The 14,418-nt window shown below is 57.5% G+C and overlaps 1 protein-coding gene across 1 annotated transcript in view; it reads right to left on the bottom strand.

The window, feature by feature from the left end:
* Positions 1 to 328: 328 nt before the first annotated feature.
* The window catches only part of Ramp1 (receptor activity modifying protein 1), a 33,075-nt gene continuing 18,985 nt past the window's right edge, over positions 329 to 14,418 (bottom strand). The window contains exon 3 of the mRNA XM_004868394.4: positions 329 to 817. Within this exon, the coding sequence (XP_004868451.1) occupies positions 562 to 817 (256 nt within the window). The 3' untranslated portion in view covers positions 329 to 561. The remainder of the gene's footprint in view (positions 818 to 14,418) is intronic.

Below are 14,418 nucleotides of genomic sequence, written 5' to 3'. Positions count from 1 at the left end.
ATTCCTTAGCTAACTTAGCAATGACGTCAACTCTCATTCCCTCTTCTGTAAAATGAGGACAAGGACAGCGCCTTCCCTGGGACTGCCCTTTGGGTTCTGGACCTGACGGTGCCCGTGTCTGGTTCTGAGGCAGGGCTGAGTGGCGGTGGGCGAGGTGGCGGTGACCTCAGAGTGCTGCCCATGCATACGGTGCCCTCCTCACCACAGGGTCCCTTCAGAGGGCCTCACAGCGACCAACCCGAGGGACTGCAGGGAGCAGCTAGGGTCCCCAGCCCTGTCCTCCAGGTAACAGAGTATTTCTGCCCAGAAAAAAAGGACGCTTCCCCAGTTAGAGAGCATGGTTTTAATCACGGCTACTCATCCACAAACAGCTACGGGGTGGGTGTGCAGCCTGGGCTGAAGCTCAGGGCGGTGTGGTGGTCACTAGCACTTGAGGACAGGAGGTGAGCTGGGGTGGCATCTTAGGTCCCCCCTGGGGGCCCCACCTCAGCAAGGTGGCCAGGGGGGTCGCTCTCAAGTCCTGTTGGCCCTGCATGGCCCCCAGAGGGCGGCCTGGGCCACCTACACGATGCCCTCTGTGCGCTTGCTCCTCCAGACCACCAGCGCCGTCACGAGCAGGGTCACCGTGATGGGGAGCACAACAAAGGGGCAGAGGACAGTGCTGGGCGGCTCCCCCACAGCCCGGCCAGAGGCGGGGCAGCTGTGGAAGTAGCGCTGGTGGACGGCCACGAAGAACTTGTCCACCTCCACATTGGGCCAGAAGCAGCCCAGCCTCTCCGCCATGTCCCGGGTGCAGTCGGTGAGGTCCCTGTAGCTCCTGAGGGAAAAAGAAGGTGTCAGGCCCTCTAGGGTGCTTGGCCTGGCCCTGGTGCCGGGTGTTTGCTAGCTGGGAGGTGGGGTTGGGCAGCTCTGGCATGACACCCCGTGTCCCGCACACGGACACTCACGGGTCAGGAGCTTGGGACGGCCCAAGGCAGGGCCGTGCCGCCCCTGGAGCTGACCACGTCCCTGCTGTGGGCGGCAGTGGACAGCCCGCCGGTCCCTCCCCACCAGGCCTCCTGGGCTGCCCTGGGGACCCGGGGTAGGGCCAGGGCCAGGGCCAGGGATCTGCAGGGAGGCCAGGCCATCCTGCGAGGTCTCACGGATGAGTGAGCCGAGTGAGTGCCGTGGAGTGGGGCTGACACTCCAGGCTGACCGTGCAGGTGTGACCGAGGGACCCTGTCCCCGCTTGGCTGCAGTGCTTTTCCCGGAGGTGTGGCCTTGGCCACCAGGCTGCAGGGTGGGCTGTGGTGCCGGGTGTGGCAGCGGTGACCTGGGAGTGGGCAGTGGTGGGAAGAGGGGAGCTCCCCAGCCCCCGGGTCTGCCCAGGATGCTGCCTCCCGCCTGGGCACCGTGCAGGCTCCGCACCGCCTCCATCCCTGCAGCAGCCTGTCCCACACTGGCCGGCCGGCGACTCCCTCTGTGAAGCCGAGTGAGGCCGCTGGGCGGACCCTGCCCTTGGCCCTGTTCCAGGTCCCCTTCCAGGGAGGACGTGGAAATCGCATGTCCCGTGGCGTCAAGGATGCAGAAGCCCAAGATGCCTGGCTCTGTCGGTGGCAAACCAGCCTCCCTGAACCTCTTACTGGACAGGGCAGCCACGGACTCTGCACAGAGGACCTTGGGGGGAGGCAGGGGCTGCTTGCAGGGAGATGGCTGCAAGGGTCTTTGTGGCCCTTCACTGGCATCCTTGCTTCTTTTTGTTTTTTTTCTTTTCAGCACAGGGGATGGAGCTCAGGATCTTGCACTTGTGAGGCAGGCGTGGTGCCACTGAGCTAAATCCCTGGCCCTCTTTATTATATTTTTTGAGACATGGTCTCACTATGTTATCCAGGCTGGCCTTGAACTCACAGCGATCCTCCTGTCTCAGCCTCCCCAGTGCTGGGATTACAGGTGTGCGCTCATGCCTGGCTTTCACCTTGCTTATTGCCTGGCCTCAAGACCCTGGGGTACTGGGGTACTTTCCAGGACAGTTGTCTGGCAGAGGGCTGGGGTGTGCGGGCCGTGGCCACCCCTCATCCTCGAGCCTCCCTGCACCCAGCCAGGCCTAGGTGTGGCCCCGTCTGGGTTCGATGCCCCTGGTCGGGGCTGAGGCCGCAGGGGCTTCTGCCCAAGGTCTGTCACGGGAACAGCCCACGCTCCTCCAGCATCACCAGGTGCTCTCCACCTCTGAGGATGGGAGGCGGGTGCCGCAGGCTGGGTGACTGGCGCCCCACAGTGGCAGCGAGGAGACTTGCGCTGGGTTTGGCGAGGTCCTCGCAGTGTCTGCTCTGGCCACTGGGGGCGCCAGAGCAGCAGCCCCTCATCCTGTGTCCTGGCAGGCGGGGTCTGAGAACCCTCCAGAGGCTGGGGCGCCACCCAGTCCAGGAACACACCCGACCCTGCTGGGTGGGGCACACCTGACCGGGCTGGTGGTGACTGCAGCCTCTCTGCTAAGTAAGATTCCAGAAGAGGAAGTGGGCCAGGTGTGGGGAGCAGGCCCGCGATCCTGGCACTCCGGAGGCTGAGACAGGAGGATCGCTGTGAGTTCCAAGCAAGCCTGGGTTATATGCAGAGATCTGGTCTCAAAGAAACAAAAAAAAGTGTGTGTGTGTGTGGGGGGGGCCTGGGCTCCACACCTAGCACTGCAAAGAAAGAAGGTGAATGGGCACAGGCCCACTGCGGTGTGGGACAGCAGTGCTCCCCCCAAAAGACACACCCTGAGATGCTGGCTGAGAGCCCCGTCACACCCCAGGAGCTTGGAGAACCCCAAACAGGGCGAGACAAAGCCTCAGCAACAGCAGACATATCGCAGCCAAACTGCTGGAAAACGGAAGAGAGAAAACATCTAGCCATCACTCAGAGAAAAACAATGCGCACGCAGCCCGCGGCCGTGGGAGTAACAGTGACGTCTCCTCTGAGACCCAGCCAGTCAGGCCATGCAGAAACATCCTCTGCTCAGAGGATGAAGTAAAGATCTCACGTAAGAAAGGAGAGAGAACTCATGGCCAGCAGGTCTGTGGTGCAAGGGATGTTAAAGAATAGCCACCAGAAGATCGCAGGAAGAATGTCTTGTTTTTGAGACAGGGTTTCGCTGTGAAGCCCAGGCTGGCTTGGAACTCAGGGTGATCCTCCTGCCTCAGCCTCCTGAGTGCTGGGTTTACAGGCATGAGGCCCACATCCAGCTTCCAGGAAGAATTTTGGATCCAGAGAGGGAAGGGCTCTAGAAATGGTAAACAGTGAAGATAGTTAAAAGATGTATTTTCTTACTTTTAACCTAGAAAGTGGGTAAATGCAGCAAAGGCCACAAATCCACTGGGAGGAGACCCACGGGCTCTTAGAGGCTGTGGAGAAAGCGGGTCCTCAGCATGCTTGTGCCTCCAGCGCAGCCCTGTTCCTCCTGAGTGCTGGGCCATGACCGGGTGTACAGGCCCCAAGGTTGTCACCCAGGCTCAGGGTGTCCCTCAGCCCCGGTGTGGCTGGCCACATGGAGGCGACACAGAGGGATGGCCCCGGCAGGCAGCACAGGGCTTGTGGCCACCTCTGCTCGCTGGGCCTGGCCTGTGTGTTCTTCCCCGTGAGCCAGCTCCTGCTTCGGGTCGCACGCGGAAATGGCGGACGCCACAGGCATGGGCACGGGCCGCCCAGTGTGAGGGGCGCAGGAATCGGAGAGCCTCTCGCCCGGCACTAGGAGCAGTGGCTTCCAGCCGCGGTCAGTCTGGGGACAGCCCTGGCGTGAACGACTCCCCGCTGGGACTGCTGTGCCCCGGGCCAGTGTGGGGACAGAGGACCCAGCACAGCGTCCTGTCCGTCCTACCAGAGTGGAGCCGGGACATCTTCGGAGGAGGTTCCATGTCTGGGCTGGCGACCCCAACAGGCAGGAGGTCCTGTCAGTCACCAGGTCCCCACTGGGGCACGTGAGGTCTCCTCGGTATGCGAGCCTCTAGGGCCTGCAGCCCTCGTCTAAAAATATCCCAGTGTGGGCGACGCCTGCTCCATCCTGCCGACGCCACAGATCGACAGCTGACGCCTGCCCAGCTGCTGGCGCCCAGGCAAGGAGGAGGTGACAGGGCCCCGCTGGGGACAGGCAGTAGCCCTGGCTGGGGACCCAAAATAGTCCCGGACAGCGCTTGGCTCTCTGTTCCCTGCCGCCGGATCACCAGGGGCCTCCTGTCCCTGTCAGCACCTCAGTCACCTTACAGTAAAATGAAGGCTCAGGGTCCCACAGCTTCTCGTAAACCAAGTGAAGGACCTGACAAGGAGCAGCACCCACCTGTAGTCCTAGCACCCAGGAGGCTGAGGCAGGAAGACTGCTGAGAGTGTGAGGGCAGCCTGGGCTACCAAGTGAGACCCTGCTTCCAAAAAACCCAACCAAGCAAACAAGAAGATGGGGCAGCCTCTCCCTGACAGCCAGCGAGGGGCTCACAGGCACACACTTCCCGGCCTGTCCTCTTCAGCCCAAACCCGAAGATCTGGGAGGAACTGCTCCTGGGTCGGGCCCACCTCAGCCAGGTCACAGCCCGGGGCTCCCAGCATCCACCTTGGGGACCTGCCTGCCCTTCAGGATGCTGAGTGGCCTCGGGCCGGGCTTAGGGGCCTCGGGGGCACAGATGGCTGCTGAGCCTTGAGAGTAAGAAGGAGCGAGCAAGAGGCGAGAAAGTGAGTGACACCAGTGCCCTCACAGGCCTGGTGACTTCACGGCAAAACAGCCGCAGTCAGGACAGCGGGCGGGAGGGCAGAGTTTCTCCAAAAGGCAACTTGGCACCCTTCGTCCCATGACCCCATTTGTGGGAACGCTTGGCGTGGTGCACACAGCTGTCACTCCAGCACTCTGGAAGGCTGAGGCAGGAGGATCTCGGCCTGAGCCAGCCAGGGCAACTTAGTGACTTAGTGATCCCTCCCTCGAAATAAAAAATACAAAAGGTCTGGGGATGCAGCTCAGCATGAGGGCCCTGGGTTCAGTGCAGAACTGGGAAAAAAAGGGAAGTGCAGACAAAAGTGAAAGGAGGCGTTCACTGCAGACTTAGGGGTATGGAACCCAAGCACTGTTAGGACTCAGAATTTATGACGTGCCACGGGGTAGCTGCTGAGATCGTATTTTGTAAATTTACGGTGTGGGCAAATATTTATGCTGTGATGTTGAAGGAAAGCAGCAGCTGATGAGACCAGTTAGACACGCTGGGCTCCGCACACTGGTCCTGGGGTCAGGGCACGGTGGTCACACCTGTAATCCCTGAGCTCAGGAGGCTGAGACAGGAGGATCTCTGCAAACTCTTAGGCCAGCCTGGGCTACACAGCGAGACCCTGTCTCTAGATAGGTAGGTCAGTAGGCAGACAGGCAGATAAAATTTTAAAACTTCATTTTAGGTGGAAGGGCGCAGCAGAAGGCACAGGGCCACACCCCGGCCTGGGAGGCAGCTGCCCAGCCCCTTTCTGCTCGGGCGCCCGAGGGAGGTCCCCGCGGCTCCTCTGCTCGCCTGGCCTGCACCCAGGTCCCTGGCCACCTGATGACGCCCCATCCCCAGGCCCCACTCTGATGTCTCTCCTCCCCTCTCCCTCCCTTCTCCCCTCCCCTCCCTCCCACTCCTCTTGCCCAACCCCCACCCCAGGCACCTTCCTTAGGGTCCTGGGCTGCGACCACCCCACTGGGCCTCAGCCCTGGCTCTGGGGACCCAGGCCTCTCCCCTCCCTGCGCTGGACCAGCTCCTCAATCCCTGCTCCACGTCAGGGCACTCCAAAACCTCCACGGACTCAGGGGATGCTAACACATCTCCAAGGCTAAGCAGGTCCAAAGCAGTACAAAGTGGGAACGAAAGCAGTCTGGGGCTCCGCCCCACGGGAGCCCATTACTTTTTCCAGAGTCCCACATTCACATGGAGGCAGCAAGGAGGAGGCCAACAAATCCCAAAGCAGAGCCATAGGCTGATAGTCTTCGACCGTATCGTTAAAAACTAAAAAAGTACTAAGAGAAGAGTAAATTAAAAAACCAGAATCTCTAGAAATGAAAGACCACATGTAATGGGGGGGGGGTCCCCAAGAACTTAAAAGTTCAATCACAATCTCTTTAAAAAAATGGCAATACTGCACATAAAATGAATAGAATAGGTCCAAAACTGAATTCCGAAGAAAAGTTAAAATCTTATTACTAAACAGAAATGAAAATGAAATAAATACGTCAAGACTTTAAAAAATAAAACCTTTCCAAAGGGTAAATAATTTAAAGCCATGGTGGCACATGCCTGTAATCTCAGCACTCGGGAGGCTGAGGCAGGAGGATTGCCGTGAGTTGGAGGCCAGCCTGGGCTCCTTAGTGAGTTCAAGACCAGCCTGCACTGCATAGTGAGACCCTGTCTCAAAAAACAAAACCAAAAACAAAAAAACCCCAAACAAAAACAATCTAAAATATTGATGTATTAAAACAGCAAAATGGACAAATAAACTCAATAGCCTATTTTTTAGAAAAATAGCCATGATAAAATAGAAATGTTTCTGGAGAGTCTAATCTTAAAAAGAAAAAAAAGGATGGAAAACAGCAATACCAACAATAGATATAAGATTAGAGAAAATATAAGAGATTAAGCTGTAAAGAATATATATTAAAAACTGGACAATCCTTGGTAAATTCAGGTATTTCTTGGGAATTTATAAGCTAGCAAATATTGACTTAAAAAGTAGAAAATCTGAGAAGAAAAAGGAGAAAGGCTATGAAAGAACCACTCTCCTCAATGGCTCTAGACTCTGCAGTTCTTTCAAATTCTTTAGTTCTTAGAGGGAAGTAGGGAGAAGTTCAAATAATTCCCCAAATTACCTCTTCTGTTGTTTCAGAAATACTTTACGATATACGCTAATTTGCTTCATTTATACTATCAGTTTCTTTTTGTTCCCTGAGAAGAAAGCTCTGTCCTTCTCCTCTCTGCAAGAGTTTGCTTTGTCCGTGCCTCCTACTCTGAGCAGCTGGTCCATTCTCTCAGATCACGGTACACGGCACTGTTATTCTCTAATAGTCTGTGATAAAATTTCATTTTATTTTTTCATAGGAGTAAGAAGAGTGTTTTTAGGCCTGGGGATTTAGCTCAGTGGCACTGTGCCTGCCTTGCAAGTGCAAGGTCCTGAGTTCGATCCCTGGTACCAAAAAAAGGAGAGTGTTTTAAAATACTTTATTAGTATCTACTAAAGATTCTTTAGTTCTTAGTGAAAGCTCCCAGGGTCCCGTGCGCAGTGCCCAGCCTAGCCTGGCCTCCTCGGTGGCGTGCGAGGGAGGGCAGGCATGCGTGGAGTGGGCATGTGGCCCCCCAAACACTTAGAATCACACAAATAAGTCCCCCGTCAGGGGCCAGCAAGCTGTCAAGCCGCACAGAACATGGACACTTACCTCAGGAATGCCTCGAACCCATTCCTAAAGCATCACACCTCAGCACGTCAGAGGAAGGGGCCAAACCATTGTCAGTACACGTCAAGACTCAACCTTTATGATTTTAAAAAGCCCAGCTGGGCAGATGCCTATAATCCCAGCACTCTGGGAGGCTGAAGCAGGAGGACTGCAAGTTTGAGTCCAGCCTGGGCAACTTGGCAGCTTAGCGAGATTCCCGGGATGCAGTCGGGAAGGGACTCTCCTTCCTCACAGCAGTGGCGCACACGGCACCGCAGCCATTGCCTGCGGCCAGAACAGGTGTGTTCATCTGGAGGGTCGGGTCTGTCTTCTCCCCGGCAGCTCCCACCCAAGGTTCCGAAGATAGACGCAGGGACCTTTCTGCATCAGGCAGCTGCGGCTGCCGCGCACTTCCTCTGCTTGTGGAGCACCAGTCCCAGCCCGGCTGGCCTTACTGGTGGGCGGGTGCCAGGACTGGCTGGGCACGAGGAGCCCACCCACCTCAGGGCCGCCCGAGTCCTCACAGGCCGCTTTGCTTCTCGCAGGCATGTGGCCTGGGAGCCCCGGGCTCCCGTGACAGGGGATGGCTCTGAAGTGGGATCCGGGGTGCAGAGGCTGGGAAAGGCCAGCCACAGGGACACTCTGCACCCAGTCAGGCTTCCCCAGAGCTGGGCCACACCCTGGCCAGCACTGAGCCTGTGCCTGGGGACCTGCTCCTCCCACAAAGCCTTTTGGGGACAGACTGACCCAGGTACACCAGCTGTACCACCACTGGCCCTCCTGTGAGCCCGCAGGGCAGGGGCACCCGTGACCTGGCAGGGGCCTCCTGACCCTCCTGGTCTGCTGCCCATGGCTTGGCCCAGCCGGCTGGAACCCTCCCTGGGCCTTTGGATCTGCTGCTTCCTCCATGGACCCTGCTCACACTTTGGGGGTTCAGCCCCAGCCATGTCCTCTGGGGCCCCACGGTGCCCCTGCCCCAGTGCAGCTACTGCCTGCTGTCCACCTCCCCTCTGGCTGTCCCTGGATCCTGGTGCTGCCTCCTTGCAAGCACACAGAGGGGCAGGGGATGGACACCAGCCTTGGCCTTGGCTGGGCCTGTGTGGGACGTGGTCCTGAGGGCCGTGTGTCCTTGGGCTAGAGGCACCACTTGGGCCCTGCCTGTCCATCAGGGAGAGGCGAGGGAGACCCACAGGGTCCATGCCCTGAAATGACAGCTCCCACCCTTTACAGAGAGGCGGGCGCCAAGCAAGGTGACCGCTGCCACCAGAGGGACGCAGGCTCCTTCCTGTGTTTCTGGAGATGAAGGCACAGCTGGGTGGCCGCACTGTCCACTGAGGCCTAGTCCCCTCCACCGGTGCTGGCGGGGCCCAGGGAGGCTGTGGCTCACAGCCCGCACACCTGCAGGAGGCAGGAGCTCTGGGCTCCAAGGCCACAAAGGCTTGGGGAGAGGATGCCCAGGGTCAGGTAGGGGCAGCCACAAGGGACCGAAAGACACCTGTGACCTCTATGGTGGAGACGCCTCCTGTGCCCTGGGCTGGCCTGTCCTCCACTTTGGGCTCGCCCCAGCACCTCACCCCTTCCTTCCCTCTCCCTCGCCCCTGCTCCAGGCCGGGCAGCACAGGCGCCTCTGTCCACGCAGGGAGGAAGCTGGCAGTTTCCAAATTCAGCCCAGGCTGCACGTGCTGCACAGGCTCAGTCCCCACTGCTGCGCCAGGCTACCCACGGGGACGGCGCCTCCGAGGACGGGCCCAGGCAGAGCCCACCCCAGGCCCGGAGAGGGTGCAGGCTCGAAGTGCAGCGGGAGCCCGGGGAAAGGGGCAGGCCGCCCTGTGCCGCTCGGGCCAAAGCGATCCTGGCCCCTGGGGCGGAGAACATAGGCAGGGGGCGGGGCACAGAGGTGCAGCATACGAGACCCCCACGGCTTCGCTGCAGCCCCAGGGCCCACCCGGGTCTAGAGAGGGGCCGGCAACCTGGGGCTCAGCTGTGAGTCTGACAGGAACTCAGGCCTGCCAGGCTAAGAGCTTCCGGGCTCCTGGGACACGGTCGTGGCATGGGTCCAAGGCCCAGGACTAGGCATGACAGCCGGGACCCTATATTTGGATGCTGTCACCCTGGCAACATTGTCCTCGTGCAGTGACACTGGAGGGTGGAAGGGAGAAACTCTTCCCTCCGCCCACCCTCGGTCCCGCATCAGGCCGGCCGTCCCCAAGCGTGGCTCTCTCCGCGCTCCCCGAGGTCACCAGGCCCCAGGGACCCTCTGCTGGGGTCCCCAGCCCTCGAGCCATCCCCCTTCTCTCCCTGCAGGGCCCCCGCATCAGGGCCCACCCCATGTCCCCCCAGCCCTTGTGCCAGCCCAGGCGGGCCCGGCCGCCTCTGCCAGCCCTGTAGCCACCCAGTCATGCTTGGAGCGTGGGGACGCCTGTGGGGACAGAAAGCCACTCACCCCACCTGTGCACCTCCACCTTTGATGGAGCCCAAGGCTCGGGCACCGCTCAGCCTCCCATCAGCCTCACTCAGGGTCGATGAGATGCCTGTGGGAGAGCCTGCCTTGGGGTCCGGGCCACACGGGGCCACACTGGTGTCAGCAGCTGTGCAGGATGCCATTTGACAAGAGGGGCAGAGACAGGACCTGGGCCGGGCCTGCTCCATGCTACAGGCCCAGCCAGGAGGGGACAGGGCACGAAGCAGCAGCTGCCAAGAGCCGAAATGACAACTGGGAAACTGAGGCAGAAGCCCACAGTGCCTGCTCCAGGAACCATGATGGGGATGGCAGGCGCAGGGAGACGGGAAGTGGCGTGGGGGCAGGGTAGCCGTGGCTTCTCTGTACCCAGACAATGGACAAAGCTAGAGGGGCCGTCTCCCCCTGCTGTCAGGGGCAGCCCCGGGGATGGGTGGGAGCTCCCGAGGCAGAGGTTTGGGGGTCTGGGCTCCAGGAGGCCGGAGGGGACTCTGTCCTGCAAGGGCCTCAGTGGCCAGCAGAATCCCGAGTCTGGGTTCTGAAGCCCTCCAGGGTCAAGGTGCCCAGGCCTGACAGAGGAGGCCTCCATCCCGGGGGCCTGGTCATACCTTGCCCAGCCTCTGCGGACACGCGAGCTACTGTCACCCGGCCGGACACTGGGGGCTCCTCCTTCCTTTCCCTGCACGGTCGCCCTCGGCCCCACAAGGCCGGAAAGTTGGCTTCCTGGGGAGGGGGCTAATCTGCCCATTACCTTGGGGTGCAGGAGACATCACCCCACCGCAGCGTGACGGTGTCAACTGCATCCGCCCAGCATCGTACCCAGAGGTGCTTAGGGAGAGGAAGGGGTAGAGCATAGAAACGGGTCTGGGAGCTACCTGGGAGGACAGCTGCTGATGGCCAGGGCCGGGAAGCGTTCCCCACTGATAGAGGACTGGACTCTGCATGAGGTCCTCCTACAGGGCGCAGGGTGAGAGCCGCGTGCAGAGTCCAGCTGGTGGTGGGACAGGAACCACATGCATGTGACAGCCCATGGTGAATGAGGCCACCATCACGCAAGCGTCACGAACATCTGAGACTGGAAGCCATGCTGCCAGCAGCCATGCCAGAAAGGAGGAGGGCAGAGTAGAGGGGGAGAGAGAGACAGGGAGACAGGTGTGGTGGCACATGCCTGTGATCTCATGGGATCTCAGGTACTCAAGAGGCCGAGGCAGGGGGATCACACACTCAAGGAGAGCCTGGGCAATACAGTAAGACCCTGTCTCAAACAGAAAACAAATAAAAGAGCTGGGATGCAGCTCAGTGGTAGGGCGCTTGCTTAGCGTACGTAAGGCCCTGGGTTTGATTCTCAGCACTGCAAAAAGAAGAAAAAAAAGTCAATCACCATCACTGCCATCCCTGCTGACAAAAGAACCCGGAGCCAGGGCCGCCAGCCCCAGGGGGTTTAAGGACAGGGTGAGGCCCAGCCAGCCTCTGCTCTTTGCGGGTTTGCTGTCCTGCGTGCCAAGCTGTCCCCCGCAGAGGCCGCTGAAAGCCCCTTAGGGAGCGCAGCTTCTGCAGCTCTCAGTCACGCGGCTCTTCCAGGATAAACAGTGCTTCAGAGAATGGCCTGGGCCGAAAAGCTGCACGCGGAAGGCCCCAGTGGTGCGGTCACAGACTGCGTGCTTGAGTTAACCACTGTCTGTGAAGGTGAGAGAGCCAGGGCCAACGCTGGTGAGCGGGCAGAGCCGGCCATCAGAGAAGGGCACTGCGCAAAATCAGGGGATTTAGCTTAGTGGGGCCGCTGCCTGCCTCACAAGCACAAGGTCCCGAGTTCAATCCCCGGTACCAAAAACAAAGAAAGGCCAGAGCCAGATGAGCCAGGGCACAGAGGAAGGTGGTTTCAGAGCAGTGGGAGAGGGAAGCGGAGAGAGGGGAGCAGAGCCCCAGAGCGGAGGCTGATGGTAGGTCTGACGAGGAGGACAACAGTGTCTGTCTGTCCACACTTCGCGGCTGGCTGGGTGAAGCACGGCTTGCCGATACCTCAGTCTCACTGAAGAAAACATGTTTCAACAATGGAGAGAAGAGGAAAAAATCAGTGTAGGAACAAGATGATCAAAAAGACCACGAACGGGGAGGGTGAGGAGAGAACGTGGGAGGCAGACGCCACAGAAAGTCCTCCCATAAGAGGCTCACCAACTGTCTGGACTCAGAAATCAGGCAGGAAACTGTTTGCAAGAGTGATAATTAAACCAGAAACATACAGGCAGAGGAACAAGAGCAAGTGTCAAGCAGCTGGACGCTGGGCTTTCAGGGCTAACGTGAGACGAAGCATGGTTTATAGCCAAACTTGTAAATGGCAAGGAGAGGCCTAAGTGGTATGGCTGACCCAGCATAAGTACACCGGTCTGAAATGCTTCGCAAGGAGCAAGATACATAGTTAAATACCTGCCAGAAACAAAAGCAGCAACAATGAAGATGGCTAAAATAAAACTCTTAATGCTTCATTATCACACGCAGATGAGAATTGGGACACACGTAAAGGGACCACGGGCACAGCGATGTAGAATCAGTGGGCGTTCTGCTGGGAGTCAGAGACGACAAACAGAGCATGCTTCCTTTTCGAGCATGGATTCACTGTGTTAACCAAAGCCCACCAGAACTAGGGCTCCAGGAAAACCTCATGAAAATCCGAAAGCCACAATTATCCATGATGCATTCTCTCCTTACCTGAAGAGTTTAAAACAAACAGAACCTGTGAGGGTTAAGATACGCTTGCTATGGACACAAAGGCTCTTAACAGTGACGAAGCTGAGCAAGCACAGCAAGGGAAACGCTTATACAGGAGTCACGAGGGGAGGCGCTGACATTTCAAACCCACGGCAGTGAGAGAGAAGCCCTTAGAGAAGAACATCACAGCATGGACGGCCTTTGTTAGGTCAGGAAGTAAAAGAAATGTCCTAAACATCTAAATTAAATCATAGGAAATAAGTGAATCTTAGGGAAAGCAAATGATAGAGCCTAGAGCCCCAAAATTGCAGTAAGATGTAAAATCAGCCTGTTGTTTGAAAATGATGAACTGCGCACATGCTATTATTGAAGGAATGAGCTTCCTCAGTTCCTTTTGATAAGCGAGGTGGCATCTAAACAAAGAAAATGAGGAAAACCTAGATAAAACAAAGATAAGGCTTACACTTGAATCTATATAGGTTATTAAACATTTAAAAATATTATGTCATTCTGTTTTAGTAAGCTAACAAATCTGAAGTCTATGGAACAAATAAACACAGATGAAATACAAACACAAAACAAGACATCATCAGGATAATTTGTTTTCGGTGGCGCATGCTTATAATCCCAGTGACTGGGGAGGCTGAGGCAGGAGGATTACACTCTGAGGCCAGCCTAGGCAATTTAGCAAGCCCTGGGTTTCTTTTTTTTTGGTTTTTTTGGTACTGGGGATCGAACTTGGGTCCTTGTGCTTGCGAGGCAGGCAGCGAAACCACTGAGCTAAATCCCCCAGAAGTAAAAGCAAAACAAACTGGAGAAGAAAATCCCTACACACTGGGATCTTGTGGTTCTCTGGACTCACTGACTCAAACACCCAGGGTGTAAGTAAATCTCATGGCACAAACAGCTTCTCAGCGGTTGGGGCTGGCACCTGTGTCCCTCAGGCAAGTGTGACCCGGATCCTAAAACCTGACTACAGGAACAGAAGAAGGAAACTGCGGATGGCCAAGGGGCAAACCCCACCCTGATCTCCCGGGGAGGATGGCCGCCCACAGCCTAAAGCCACAGGCAGGGCTGTAGGCCTGGGTCCCACTGGGAGCCCACGTGTGGCCGGGAGGGCTTTTCTGCCAGCTGCTGAAGGCCAGAGGCAGCTCGGTTGGGCCCACAGGCTGCCTTCCTGGAAGTCCCCTAGGAGAGGTGCTCCCGGCCCTGCTCTCCGCAGGTCCCCCCAGCCCTCTGCTGGTCACCCCTGCCCCATCCTTTCTTCCTGGTCAACAGCTGCAGGGGCCCAGGAAACCCTTTTATCTGAGGGCTGCTTCCAGGGAGGATTCCCAGTGGCTTCCCTGGGGCAGGACAGCAAGCAACCTCCCAGTGACAGCTGCAGCGACACCCGTGGGCGTTGGCCACATGGTTCTTAAATTCTTTTGGAAAAATGGGCAGAAAATATCCCAAAGAAAGCAAAACAATGCAAAATATTACGAAAATACAATATACAAGAGAAGCTTTCTGAATTACAGTAAACCTTATGAATACATGGTGACTTAAATGGTGTGAAATGGCCCCAAAACATAAGTGAAAATGAACTGAAATAGACTCGAATGCACGCAGGAAGGAAATAAACCAGACACGAAAGTTAAATACAGCGTGGTTTCTCTTATGTGAGAAACCAGAGGATAGATAACTTAAAGAGCAAAATAAAGGATGACGGGAAACAGGGAGGTGGGGCTCTGGGAGATGGGAAGAGGAAGGAGGCTGAGGGAAGAGGAGGATTCCGGACACAGCGCCCCGCCCCCCGGAGGTAAGTTTTCATTCTGGTCTTCTGCAACTACCCACTGCCTTAGGAAGCCCAGGGCATCCAAAGAGAAACAGC

This window comes from Heterocephalus glaber, unplaced genomic scaffold, assembly GCF_053883595.1.
Source record: "Heterocephalus glaber isolate CG9 unplaced genomic scaffold, H.glaber_assembly_v1.0 deba00001004, whole genome shotgun sequence".
NCBI lineage: Eukaryota > Metazoa > Chordata > Mammalia > Rodentia > Bathyergidae > Heterocephalus > Heterocephalus glaber.
Note: the sequence above shows the minus strand (reverse complement) of the source record. Positions and strands in the feature narration are given on the sequence as shown.